Raw genomic sequence first — 12,500 nt, 5'->3', positions numbered from 1 at the left:
AGAGATTTTGCAATTTGTACTGTCCTTACTTACATTGCCTGGCGTGTGACAGACAATCCTTTTGCACGTTTCTCAATGACAAAACGAAGCACAGCTTCCTCTACCTGTGGGTCTTTCCTTCATAGGCCCTGTGAAGCACGTGGTTGTTGCTTTACAAGCAAATATGGCAGCAACGAATATTTGCTTAATTTATGGTAAATTTACCTCCCGCGGCCCTATTTCAGCGCTCTTCCGCGTACACAATAACTTTGCATTTCAATGCTGCATCGTAGTGAAGTCTTTTTGATGCCATTTTACGGTAAGTCACAATTCACTTCACTACACTATAGAGTACACTGCGCAACACTGCACACCAGTACACTGCACACCAGTACACCGCATGACACTGCACACCAGTACACTGCACACCAGTACACCGCATGACACTGCACACCAGTACACCGCATGACATTGCACAACAGTACACTCCGTGACACTGCACAACAGTGCACCGCGTAACGCCGCACAACGGTACACCGCGTGACACCGCCCACAGTACACCGCGTGCTTCAATTTTTAATAAATGTTTTAATGCATATCTGAACACACGCTCCATATATCTTATTTCAACTCGGCAGAGACCCTAAGCGGTGACGTCATCCAGCCATTGGGCTATTGGAATACCACCTAGAAGCTCACCAAACTGAAGTGAGAAGCTGACTTTGCAAGGACTCTTTATGTGCCTGTACTTACACATGGCCGTGTAAGTAGTGTTTGTTTGATATATATGTGTATATGTACCCCTGCCCCCATCCACACTGGGGATCACCCTCAGTGTTCACCCGGTTCATTGCATCAGGGTGGGAACTCTGTTTCACTCAGTGTGTGAATTTATTATATTCATGTCTAACTGCTGATTGATTCATGTGCTGAGGATTGCTCTCTGTGTTCACCCGGTTTAGTGCATCAGGCACAGCTTCACACATGACGATTGTGGATGATAGCCAGACGATAAATTTAACCGCATTCCGAGAGAGGAACAGAAAGTTCTCCAAAATCTTGAAGTGAATTGCACCCCTCTGTCAGATACATTTTCATCTGGAGCCCCGTGAAGCCGGAATACCTCTTTCAAGATCAACTTGGCTGTCTGGTCTGCAGAAGTGAGATTCTGTGCAGCAATGAAGTGAGCCATCTTTGTAAGTCGATCCACTACTACAAGAATGGTATTATGTCCACTTGATCTGGGTAGGTCAACACTAAAATCCATTGATATGGACCCCCAAGGATGAGTAGGAATTGGAAGAGGCTGTAGCAAATCCACAGGGGATGCTCGAGGAGTCTTGGTCCTAGCATAGGTCTCACAGGAGAGGACATAGTCTTTAACATCTTGTGATATTTTAGGCCACCAAAAAGAGCGGGACAACAGTTCCTGTGTCTTGAGGACACCTGGGTGACCGGCGGGTCTGGAGTCGTGCATTAATTGGAGCACCTCTAATCTTACCTCCTTAGGGACGAACAGACGGTCCTTACAGTTCCACAGACCATCACATAGAAATAGTTCCGCTTCTGGTGGAGGTTTATTGAGAAAAGGGTCGTTTCAGTAGGCTCCTTAATTCGTTCGAGGAGATCTGCGGAAAACTCCCAAAAAATGATTCTTTGGTAAAATAGTGCCTTCTTGCACTGTATCTGAATAAGGATTAGGTAATAACCGTGATAAAGAGTCAGCCTTCCCATTCTTGGAGCCAGGGCGGTAAGAGATGTGGAACTGAAATCTTGCAAAGAATAGCGCCCACCTGGCTTGTCGGGCAGACAATCTCTTTGCGGATCGAATGAATTCTAAGTTCCTGTGATCTGTAAAGACGGTAACTGGGTGATTGGCCCTCAAGTAAATGCCTCCACTCTGAGAATGCAGCTTTTATCGCCAAAAGTCCCTTGTTTCCGATGTCAATTTCTTTCAGCTGTTGACATTTGGTATGAATAAAAGGCACATGGATGAAGGAGCATCTTGGGTCCAATGGTTTGTGAAAGAATGGCACCAACAGCGGAGTCGGATGCGTCCACTTCCATGACAAATGGTTGTTCTGGATTTGGATGAATGAGGATAGGGGCAGATGTGAAAAGTGACTTCAACTGTTCAAATGCTGCATCCGCTTCAGGAGACCATTTGAAGGGGAATTCTTTCCGTGTGTGTCGGGTGATTGAGGTAATAATGCCAGATACATTTTTAATAAAACGTCTATAGAAATTAGCAAAGCCCACAAATCTCTGAATGTCCTTCTCATTTTGAGGAATTGGCCATTCCACCATGGCTTGAATCTTGCCTGGGGCCACACTCAAACCCTCAGGGGAGATGACGTAACCAAGAAATTGCATGCTGGTCTTTTCAAATTCACATTTCTCTAATTTGACACTCTAGGATAATCCGGACATGTTTCTGGTAACATCATGGATTATCTGAGAAGACTAAGATATCATCCAGGTATTCCACTACAAATTGGTCAAGTAACTCTCGGAGAACATCATTGATTAAATGCTGGAAAGTAGCAGGAGCATTACAAAGTCCAAAAGGCATCACCAGGTATTCATAGTGCCCATTTTGACCCGCGTGTTAGGGTCTTAGAGTGTCAGCTCTGGGACCCAGATGTAAAAAATGTATTACTGCAACTGTATACTGATTTTGCGACATTAAAGAATTATGTGAGTTTTGCCTTTACTGGGATGCTGGGATCGGGAGATTTCTAGGCTGTACGTTTCAGGGTGGGGTTGGCGGAGAAAGTCTTTGCAGAATGTGTCTATGTAACAGGGTTCCAGAGTTATGGGATACCCCAAAAGTTGTATCCGGAGATGGAGTGATATCTTCGGATACAGCTAAGCGCATTACTCCGCCAACCTCGGACCCTGAAAACGTTCTTACGACTCACTACCAGAGTCCCTGCTGCAGCATCTTCCAGACAAGGTAAATGGGTATGAAGGGGTTAAAAGATATCTGCAGGTATACACAGAGTCCTTAGTATAGCAGAGGTACCCACATACATGCCCAGGTATACTGAACCTAGTTTAGGGGTTCATTGGCTGCTCCAGCTAGGTTATAAAGCTGAGCAGATTTTTAAAGTGTCTAAAAGTTTTAAAGTTATTTTCTCATGTGTGCCAGAAATGAGGCTCGTGATTGTAGGGAATATACACTCACTCCATTCCTGACACCAGAATAGGAACCCATAACTTTCAGCACACAGAAAACAGGACACAATATATTTTATTAGATGGGTATAGTTTAATGTATATATATTGATAACCTGTATATGAACTAAGTCATGGATTCTGGAAAACCCAGCTGGCGACCAAGCTTGATGCCTCTGTGTCTGTCCGGAGTCCTTACTTGAAAGGCTCAGGGATGCCAAGGTGTTAGAACAGGAGGGGTATTGCAGTTATACTTGAGTCCCCACATCCTGGCTTAACACATGGCTGTCCGATGAACATTTGCCAAAATCCAGACTCTGTGGAGCCTGAGCAGAGGGTGGGCTCAGTATGCAAAGAGGCAGAGGGGTTAGGTTAACCCATGCCCCCTTGCTACCTGAGAAAAGGTGCCTGCCCTGCTTTACAATACTGGCAAATTGGTGATTGGCTGGCAGACAAAAGCCCCAGCTAGAGGCACAGTTGTCAAAAGGATCAACGCTGTTATGACTATGGAGAGGCTCACAGCGATACACCAATAAAACCCTACTGCAGTTCCAAAAGATCTGGTATCTGTGGCTTGGTTCGCATGCCCCGGGGCCGGCCTAGGTCTTTGTCTTGTCGCGGGGGCGCCCTCTCCCCCGTATGTTTGTCTCACCCCCCCCCCTCCTCTACTTCTCTATCCCCTTAGGATGCAACCCTTGGTGACAGGGGAGGAAAGGAAAAGTGTTTATTGGAAATTATCTGTATCAATACTAGTCATGTGCTCATGACAACCTTGTATCTTTGTTTGTATACTTCCAATAAAAAAAGATTGAAACAAAAAGCCTGCAGCCAAGGGGGAGCGCAGATTCCAAGCGCCACACCAACAGCGGCGAAGTAACAGATGACCAGGACTTTTTGTGAGTAACTACCGGTCATTGGAAAGTGCTCTGAAAAGGTGATCTGAAGGAATTTCGTTCCAGAAACGGATTTATTCGTTAGCCCCATCCCCAGAAAGTGTGTTAATCTTGAATTGTGTAACTTTGTGTGTCTGTCTTTTATAAGAAATAAATTACCATTTATTTTACCATCTTGTTTTGCTCAATCAAATGATCCCCGTTATAAAAAGGTGTTGTAGAACCTGGTCTCCCGTGACACCCATAACAGGTTCGGAAGACTGTCTTCCACTCGTCACCCGGTTGTATGCGGACCAAATTATATGCCCCTCGGAGATCTAATTTGGAAATGATCTTGGCTGACTGAATTCGTTCCAATAGTTTGGGAATCAGAGGTAACAGATACCTGTTCTTCACTGTTATCTTATTTAGTTCCCGATAGTCAATGCAAGGACATAGAGAACTATCTTTCTTTCCCACAAAGAAGAGAGCAGCGCCTGCTGGAGAAGTAGAGGGTCAGATGAAACCCTTTGACAGGTTCTCCTGTAGGTAGTCATTGAGGACCTTCAATTCTGGCTCTGAGAGGGAATAGATTCTTTCGAAACGGAATGGCAGCACCCGATAATAATTCAATGGGACAGTCATAAGAACGATGTGGGGGAAGCGTATCCACGTTCTTCTTGTCACATAAATCCAAAAACTCAAGAGTATGGAGTTGGCAGTAGATTTTCTTGGGACAAGGAAATCTTATGTTTCCCACACTCTCTGGTATAGCAGTTTTAGGTAGGCAGGCTAGCTGGCAGTGCTCCAAGGGAAATGCGAGTATCTTGGTCTTCCAGTCAATTAGCGGGTTGTGGATCATGAGCCATGGAATTCCCAGGATCACTGGAAACAAATGTGAAGGAATAAAACTAAACGAAATCTTCTCCTGATGATTGGGCTCCATGATAAGTGTTAAATTACTTGTTTCATGGGTAACAGGTCCAGAGCTCAAAGGAGAACCGTCAACGACTTCCATCCTTTCTGGCGATTCCTTGGCTATAAAAGGTACCAAATGGCTCTTGGCGAATTCTATGTCCATAAAATTCCCTGCCGCCCCTGAGTCGACCATTACTGTGGTTGAAAAACGATGCGTTCCCTCCTCGATTATAATAGGGACCAGGAGGTGTGGACTTAGAGAAGGAGGGTTACCTTTATTTTGAGAAGCAGAGAAAACAGTCTTTGAAATAGCGTGCAGCTGATTTCTCCTAGGGCTCTGGAAAGAAGACCGCCTGGACTTATTTGGGCAATCGGCGAGATAGTGCCCATCATTTCCGCAATACAAACAGAGATCTTCTGTTTGGCGTCTATTCCTTTCTCCAGTTGAAAAGGGTCCTCGCAGTGTGTTTACTTGCATCGGCTACTCAGTCTCCCTGGAACGTCGTGGGGTGCTGACATCTCTAACCCCGGGGTTGCTTGGCATGAACCCCCTCTCCAATTGTCTTTCAGTAAGCCTTTGATCGATTTGAATGTATAAACGGACACATTTCTCAAATCCCTCGGGGAGGCACCACCCGGGCTAGTTCGTCTTTAATTTGCTCAGAGAGACCCTGACGAAAATAATATCTCCGAGTGGCCTCATTCCACTCAGTATCGCTAACCTATCTGTGGAATTCAGCGGCGTACTCAGCTGCCGAGCGTCTTCCTTGACGAAAGTTGTTCAGAGTTGCTTCAGCAGTTGCACCACGGTTTGGGTCATCAAAAATCAGACTCATGGCTTCGATGAATCCCTTCAGATCCCTTAGTAGTGGACTATCCTGTTCTAATATAGGGGAGACCCAAGCAAGGGCCTCATCTTTGAGCAGGGTTATGATCAGTCCAACCTTGACTTCGTCGGTAGTATAGATGGTGGGCTGTAGCTTAAACAGAAGTCTGCATTGATTAAGGAAATCCCGGAATTATTGTTTTTCCCCCAAAAAAAGGGGTGCACGTGGCGCGGTTTGCACGGGCACTGTGTTTTGAACAGACGCAGCGATTAGAGCTGCACGCAGTTCACGTACTTCAGCTTCTGCGGAGTCGGTTTGTTCTTCCGCGTGGACGTCACGTTCTTCTGAGCGGATGGCACATTCTTACCAGCGGACGGCACATTCTTCCCAGCAGGCACCATGTTATTCCATGAGACGAATACGATAGAATAAATGTCCTTGTTCTTTGAAGCCAACGTTGTTACGTTGCAAGTCATCAATTGTCCGAGCCTGGGTCAGGTCTGTTACGGCGGAAGCCATGGTAGGGCCTGTTTATTCTGTCAAGGGTTGTTCTTCGGCTGTAGTGGATCCCAGTGGCAGGAAGAGCAGGGAACGTGGTCGGGTCACAAGCAGAGGTCAGAGGCAGGCGGCAAATAGCGTGGTCGGGATCACAAGCAGAGGTCGGCAATGAGGAGACAGGAACAGGACAATAGCAATAGCAGCAGCAAACACAGGAACCTAGCAGGACCTGGAGGAACCAGTATAAACAGGCACTGACAGACAGGAAGGGGAAGTTTACATATGTAGGCTGAGAGTTAGGTGCAGAGGTGTCAGGTGTCAGCATCTGGAATGTTCCTTGAGAGAGCCAGCAGAGCAACAGCAGTCCCAGTGGACAAGCATGGGTACTGCAGGCTAGAACATGACAGCGAGTTACTCCAAATCTCCTGGAACTCAAATCGGCATCAAATCCCAGCCGCATCCGCTACGATCGTTTCTGAGAACTTGGACGCAAAAGTTGGGACTTAGACTCTGGCGGGCAGGCTTTTCAGGCTTGAAATCGAAGCCGGTTGCTCTGCTATTCGCGCAGTAGCAACTTTGAAAAGCCCGTCCGCGCTCTTACTATCGGAGAACTACAATCTGATTTGCTCATCGATTCTTATAGTATTCTGAGTTTCATTCACAAAATTAAGCAGCCAATTCCCAAGCAACCAATCAGAGCTGAGCCAGCTAGAAAAGCTGCATCAGCAGGAAATCTGAAATAGTCAAGAGACATGCGCAAGCTTGCCATCTTTCTCCCTGGCTATCTCAATGCCACCCGCTGGGCAGGCTCCACAAGGTGTGGCAGAGCAATTGGCAGCCCGGATTACTGCCATTGATCAGCAGACCTGGTACTCCGCCTTTCCCCGTTGACCAAATACAATTCTCACTGTCAAGGGAGGGGGTTTGGCCCGGGATTAAAGGGGTTACACCCCATTTGGCCAACCCCTGCTCTCACTTGGGAAGTAAGGGGTTAGCTGGACAGGGGTCCAGCAAAATGTTTTTACCTTGCTTCAGCATCCTAATGTATATTCCCGTTCAAATGTATGGTTTCTGTTCCAGTGTTTGCACCAACACATACACTGGGATTAATGCGGGAGGGAAAAAGTTAAGGTTAACTTAGTGTTTATAGCCCTTTGTTCCATGTTCCCGCCTTTTCAGGCACCATTTTGCAGAGTCCCATAGGTCGCCATTGGGGCTCAATGTATTCCAATGGCAGAAGTAGCGGTTTTGGACCTGTTTTCCAGCGACGACCAGCAGGTGGCGTCCTCAGAGGAGGAGCGGCGATTTCCCATTGTAAGTCAATGGGGCCATTGGAACAGGTTGGCAGCCATCCAAACCGCAGACCGCAAAAGCGGATACAATGTCTTTGAAAAGAGTTTAATCACTTCGTTCAAGTTCAATGACAATTGGCGTGGGAATCTTAGGTTCTAGGGCACCTGGGAATAAAATTCTTGTTGCCCCTAGCCCCTCGGAACCCCCACACATGACCCCCACCGGGTCCAGTAATGAGGGACCCCCGTAAAGGTTTGAGCTTAGAAGGAGGGTCGCGCCATTGACTTTAATGGCGGAGCGGGGGTCCCATTGAATCCAATGTCGGCGTGCGCCTATGCATTGTCTATGGCGGCGCCGGCCATTGATTCCAATGGGGAAAAGCCGCATGGCGTGAAAACGGCTAAGTGTGAAATGTTGAAATATGTAAGTCCATATCTCCGGTTCTGGAAGGACCAGAGGGCTCGGATTTGGGTGGCATGTAGCCAAAGTTCCGGCATTAATGCATGGCCCTTCCCAACCCTGTCCGAACAACCAGACGGAGTATGGGCGAATGTAAAGATTTGTGTTTTTTCCCATAGACTTCAATGGCGGCGGTTTCCCCATTGAAAGCCTATGGCGGGGAACCCCATTGATGGCAACGGCGGAGCCCGCCATTCAACGCTACGGCGGCGGAACCCGTTGTTTTCAATGGGGAATGAGTGAAAAGCAGAGATTCATTTTTAAAGGGACGAATCCTGTATTTTAAAAATGTTTTAACCTGCATTTGTGTATCTCCGGTTCTGGGAGTCGTAGCGGGCTGAGATTTGGCCACAATGGAGATACAGTTCCGGCAACAAAAGCTGGCAAAAATCAGCCCACTAGACCCAACAGAACCACTTATATTAATGTGTATTAAGCTGTAACTAGTATTTTGGATCTGATATGAGGATGCAGACCCCATCTGCTATGCTAATAGGTCAGGAAGGGCAGCCGGATGGTTTAGCATAAGCCCTCTGATCAAAGGTTAACCGCTCTGATTGTTTATACTAGAGCCGGGAACAAAGGAGGCTGAGTGTTTTTTAAGTGTCATACTTCACACTTACAGGGAATCAAGAATCTACTTCAAAGAGATTTTCCTAGCCAGCTCGGCGCCTAGGGTTAAGAGTAAGAGCTGAAATGGTATATAACCAGGCTCAACCCTTACTCAATTGTCTTTTGTGTCTTGGTGATTTTGAAGATTGCTGTATGAACTGCCAGTCCAGATTTGACTGTTTCATCATTCTATCTTAAGTAAGTGTCTATATTTTGTTTATTTGTAATATATCTGGTGTGTTCACTTTTTCAAGGAATAAACTATATTTATTTATATCTTAGTCGTGTTCAGTTCAACCCAGGTATTTTTGGTGTATTATTATAGCCTGTCATAAAGTTACCGTCACACTCACCTCTGGCATCCTCTGGCTGCTTTGAATTCCGATGTCCAGCAGACTTACCGGCGCCTATGGGTTAGCTCGGGCAGCCTGTTTGGACATTGGTTCCGAATGTAAACAACACGTTACAGTACATTTAATAAAGTATATTTCACTATACTTCTGAGTCTTGGGGAACGGGACAGACAGGGAAATATGTTGTAGTTTAATTTCTATCTGCCTTATTCCCCACACACTATCTTTTGGACCCTCAGATTTCCCCCTCAACCTTAGATACGGTTGGGTTACCCACAAACCCTATACTGTTTGTGAGTCACCTGGGCACTAGCTGGGGTACCCCCCTTAACTTGGGATTCCCTCAGCTACAGGAATAGATGTTTTATCCCTGTGCCCCATTCTCCTTTCTGGGCTGTGCTGAAGCAGGGTACCTAAGTGGTGAGTTGCGCTTGCGTTTTCAAGGGGAGATATTGCCGGGACAATGTGCCTACATGTATCCGAGAATCAGGCATGATTCCCGGGTACATTTATGGGGGGGGGGGCCGACAACTCCAGACCCCAACCTCCTAGGCACATTCTGTCAACGGTTCCTCCGCAACCCCCCTTCCCCCCCCCTTGAAACTCATACCCTAGCAATCCCTGCTTACTGGCATGCCCGGAAAGAGAAAAACACAAAAAAATACTTTTATTACATACAATACATTGGCATGGTACAATGTTACTGGGCCTTGGAGCTAACTCTCGTGGACTCTTATTCACAGATCAGGGGAAACCAAAACAGGCTTAACCTTTATTTGGGAGCCTGGTTACCCCTTACCGTCAAATCACACACCCTGCATAGTAAAAAGTCCCCCCCAGAAGTACAAAGATGGAAAGTCCTGCAGTCAACAGCTAACCCATACCCCCCTCCTAGCACCTGTCTCTGGGCCAGGACATACGTGTGCCCTTCCATCACATTTAGTGTCCGCTGACACTCACTTGTGGGCCGAGGCTGGAACCTGTCCCGACTGTAAGCGTCCCCCGCGCGGCACCTCTCCGCGGGACGCAGGCGGGCAGTGGGGAGAGTCGCTCTGGGCTGTTTGGATGTGGTGACGGAAGGAGGGGAACGGCGGCTGTCACTGGAGCTCGGGTGGCACTGTGTCGGCAACGTGTCACCTTCTGTTACAAACAAGAGGCACCAATGCATGTCTGGAGGTCAGCAGGGTTTACACCAAAAATGTCATTCACTGCCAGAGAGGCCGCAACCTGGCACTGAAGGAGTTACAACTCCCTCCTCAGGGAGCATCACCCTCTATGCTACACATCAGTCACTAGGACATCTGCCTGCACTCCTATCCCCTTACATTCACTCACTTCCACGTGACTATAATATTATCCTATTAATAACATGTTTGTGTTAGAGATATCGGGCCGTATTTATTAACCCTTTAGGTTAGCAACCACATCAGGCTCATTTTCTCGAGTGATCACAAATTGACGGAGAGGCTGTGGCACACGTCTCCTCCGGCACTCACAGGGTTAAGTGTGGTGCAGAAAATCACGTGAATGCCGGAAGGTGTCTTTAGGATTAGCGCTGCTTAGTGAATACAGGCCGCAGTGCAGCCTCAGAACTTCTTGTGATCTAAAAGCTTAAAATGCCCAGAACTGTTAACTCGTGGTGAGAAAATGGAGCCGCTTCCCGGCTCTCATTCCCTGCTCTGAGAGAGAGAGGGGAGAGAGAGGAGGGGAGAGGGGAAAGAGAGAAAGAGAGAGGGGAGAGAGAGAAAGAGAGAGGGGAGAGAGAGAAAGAGAGAGGGGAGGAGAGAGGAAAGAGAGAGGGGGAGAGAGAGGGGAGAGGAGGAGAGAGAAAGACAGGGGGAGAGAGAGAGAGAAAGACAGGGGGGAGAGAGAGAGAAAAAGACAGGGGGAGAGAGAGAGAAAGACGGGGAGAGAGAGAGAGAAAGACAGGGGGAGAGAGAGAGAGAGAAGACAGGGGGAGAGAGAGGGAAAGACAGGGGAGAGAGAAAGACAGGGGGGAGAAGAGAGAAAGAGAGGAGAGGAGAGAGAAAGAGAGGAGAGAGAAAGAGAAAGAGAGGAGAGAGAGAGAAAGAGAGGAGAGAGAGAGAAAGAGAGGAGAGAGAGAGAAAGAGGAGAGAGAGAGAAAGAGAGGAGAGAGAGAGAAAGAGAGGAGAGAGAGAGAAAGAGAAAGAGAAAGAGAGGAGAGAGAGAGAGAGAGAGAGAGAGAGAGAGAGGGGAGAGAGAGAAAGACAGGGGGGGAGAGAGAGAGAGAAAGAGAGAGAGTGGAGAGAGAGAGAGAGAGAGAAAGACGGGGGAGAGAGAGGGAAAGACGGGGAGAGAGAGGGAAAGACTGGGGAGAGAGAGGGAAAGACAGGGGGGAGAGAGAGGGAAAGACAGGGAGAGAGAGGGGGGAGAGAGAGGGGAGGGGGGGAGAGAGAGGGGAGGGGGGGAGAGAGAGAGGGGAGGGGGGGGAGAGAGAGAGGGGGAGGGGGGGGGAGAGAGAGAGGGGAGGGGGGGGAGAGAGAGAGGGGAGGGGGGGGAGAGAGAGTGGGGAGGGGGGGGAGAGAGAGGGGGGGAGGGGGGGGGAGAGAGAGGGGGGAGGGGGGGAGAGAGAGGGGGGAGGGGGGGAGAGAGAGGGGGAGGGGGGGGAGAGAGAGAGGGGGAGAGAGGAGGGGAGAGAGAGGGGGGAGAGGAGGGAGGAGAGAGGAGAGGGGGGAGGGAGAGAGGAGGGAGAGAGAGAGGGGAGAGAGAGAAAGACAAGGGAGAGAGAAAGAGGAGAGAGAGAAAGAGAGGGGGAGAGAGAGAGAAAGAGAGGGGAAAGAGAGAGAAAGAGAGGGGAAAGAGAGAGAAAGAGAGGGGAGAGAGAGAGAGAGAGAGGGGAGAGAGAGAGAGGGGGGAGAAAGAGAGGGAGAGAGAGGGGGGAGTGAGAGAGGGGGGGAGAGAGGGGGAGAGAAGGGGGGGGAGAGAGGGGGAGAGAAGGGGGGGAGAGAGGGGGAGAGAAAGGGGGAGAGAGAGGAGAGAGAGGGAGAGGGGGAGAGAGAGAGGGAGGGGGGAGAGAGAGGGAGGGGGGAGAGAGAGGGAGAGAGAGAAAGAGAGGGGAGAGAGAGAAAGGGGGGAGAGAAATAGAGGTGAGAGAGAGAGAAAGAGAGGTGAGAGAGAGAGGAGAGAGAGAGGGGGGGGAGAAAGAGAGGGGAGAGAGGGGAGAGAGAAAGAGAGGGGAGTGAGAGAGAAAGAGAGGGGAAAGAGAGAAAGAGAGAGGGGAGAGAGAGAAAGAGAGAGGGGAGAGAGAGAAAGAGAGAGGGGAGAGAGAGAAGGGGAGAGAGAGAAAGAGAGGAGAGAGAAAGATGAGAGAGGGGAGAGAGAGAGAGAGAAAGACAGGGGGAAGAGAGAGAGAGAGAGAAAGACAGGGGGAGAGAGAGAGAGAAAGACAGGGGGAGAGAGAGAGAAAAAGACAGGAGGAGAGAGAGAGAAAGACAGGGGGAGAGAGAGAGAGAAAGACAGGGGGAGAGAGAGAGAAAAAGACAGGGGGAGAA

At 48.6% G+C, this 12,500-nt stretch overlaps 1 protein-coding gene across 1 annotated transcript in view; it reads right to left on the bottom strand.

Annotated features, from left to right (window-relative positions):
* The window catches only part of C17H22orf23 (chromosome 17 C22orf23 homolog), a 34,599-nt gene that overhangs the window by 7,497 nt on the left and 14,602 nt on the right, over window positions 1-12,500 (bottom strand). Inside the window, 1 exon segment of the mRNA XM_075573704.1 lies at window positions 9,949-10,128. Coding sequence (XP_075429819.1) covers window positions 9,949-10,128 — 180 coding nt within the window.

Source organism: Ascaphus truei, chromosome 17 (genome assembly GCF_040206685.1).
Source record: "Ascaphus truei isolate aAscTru1 chromosome 17, aAscTru1.hap1, whole genome shotgun sequence".
In the NCBI taxonomy this organism is placed as follows: domain Eukaryota; kingdom Metazoa; phylum Chordata; class Amphibia; order Anura; family Ascaphidae; genus Ascaphus; species Ascaphus truei.
The sequence above is the reverse complement of the archived record's forward strand: the minus strand, read 5'-3'. Positions and strand labels throughout refer to the sequence as shown.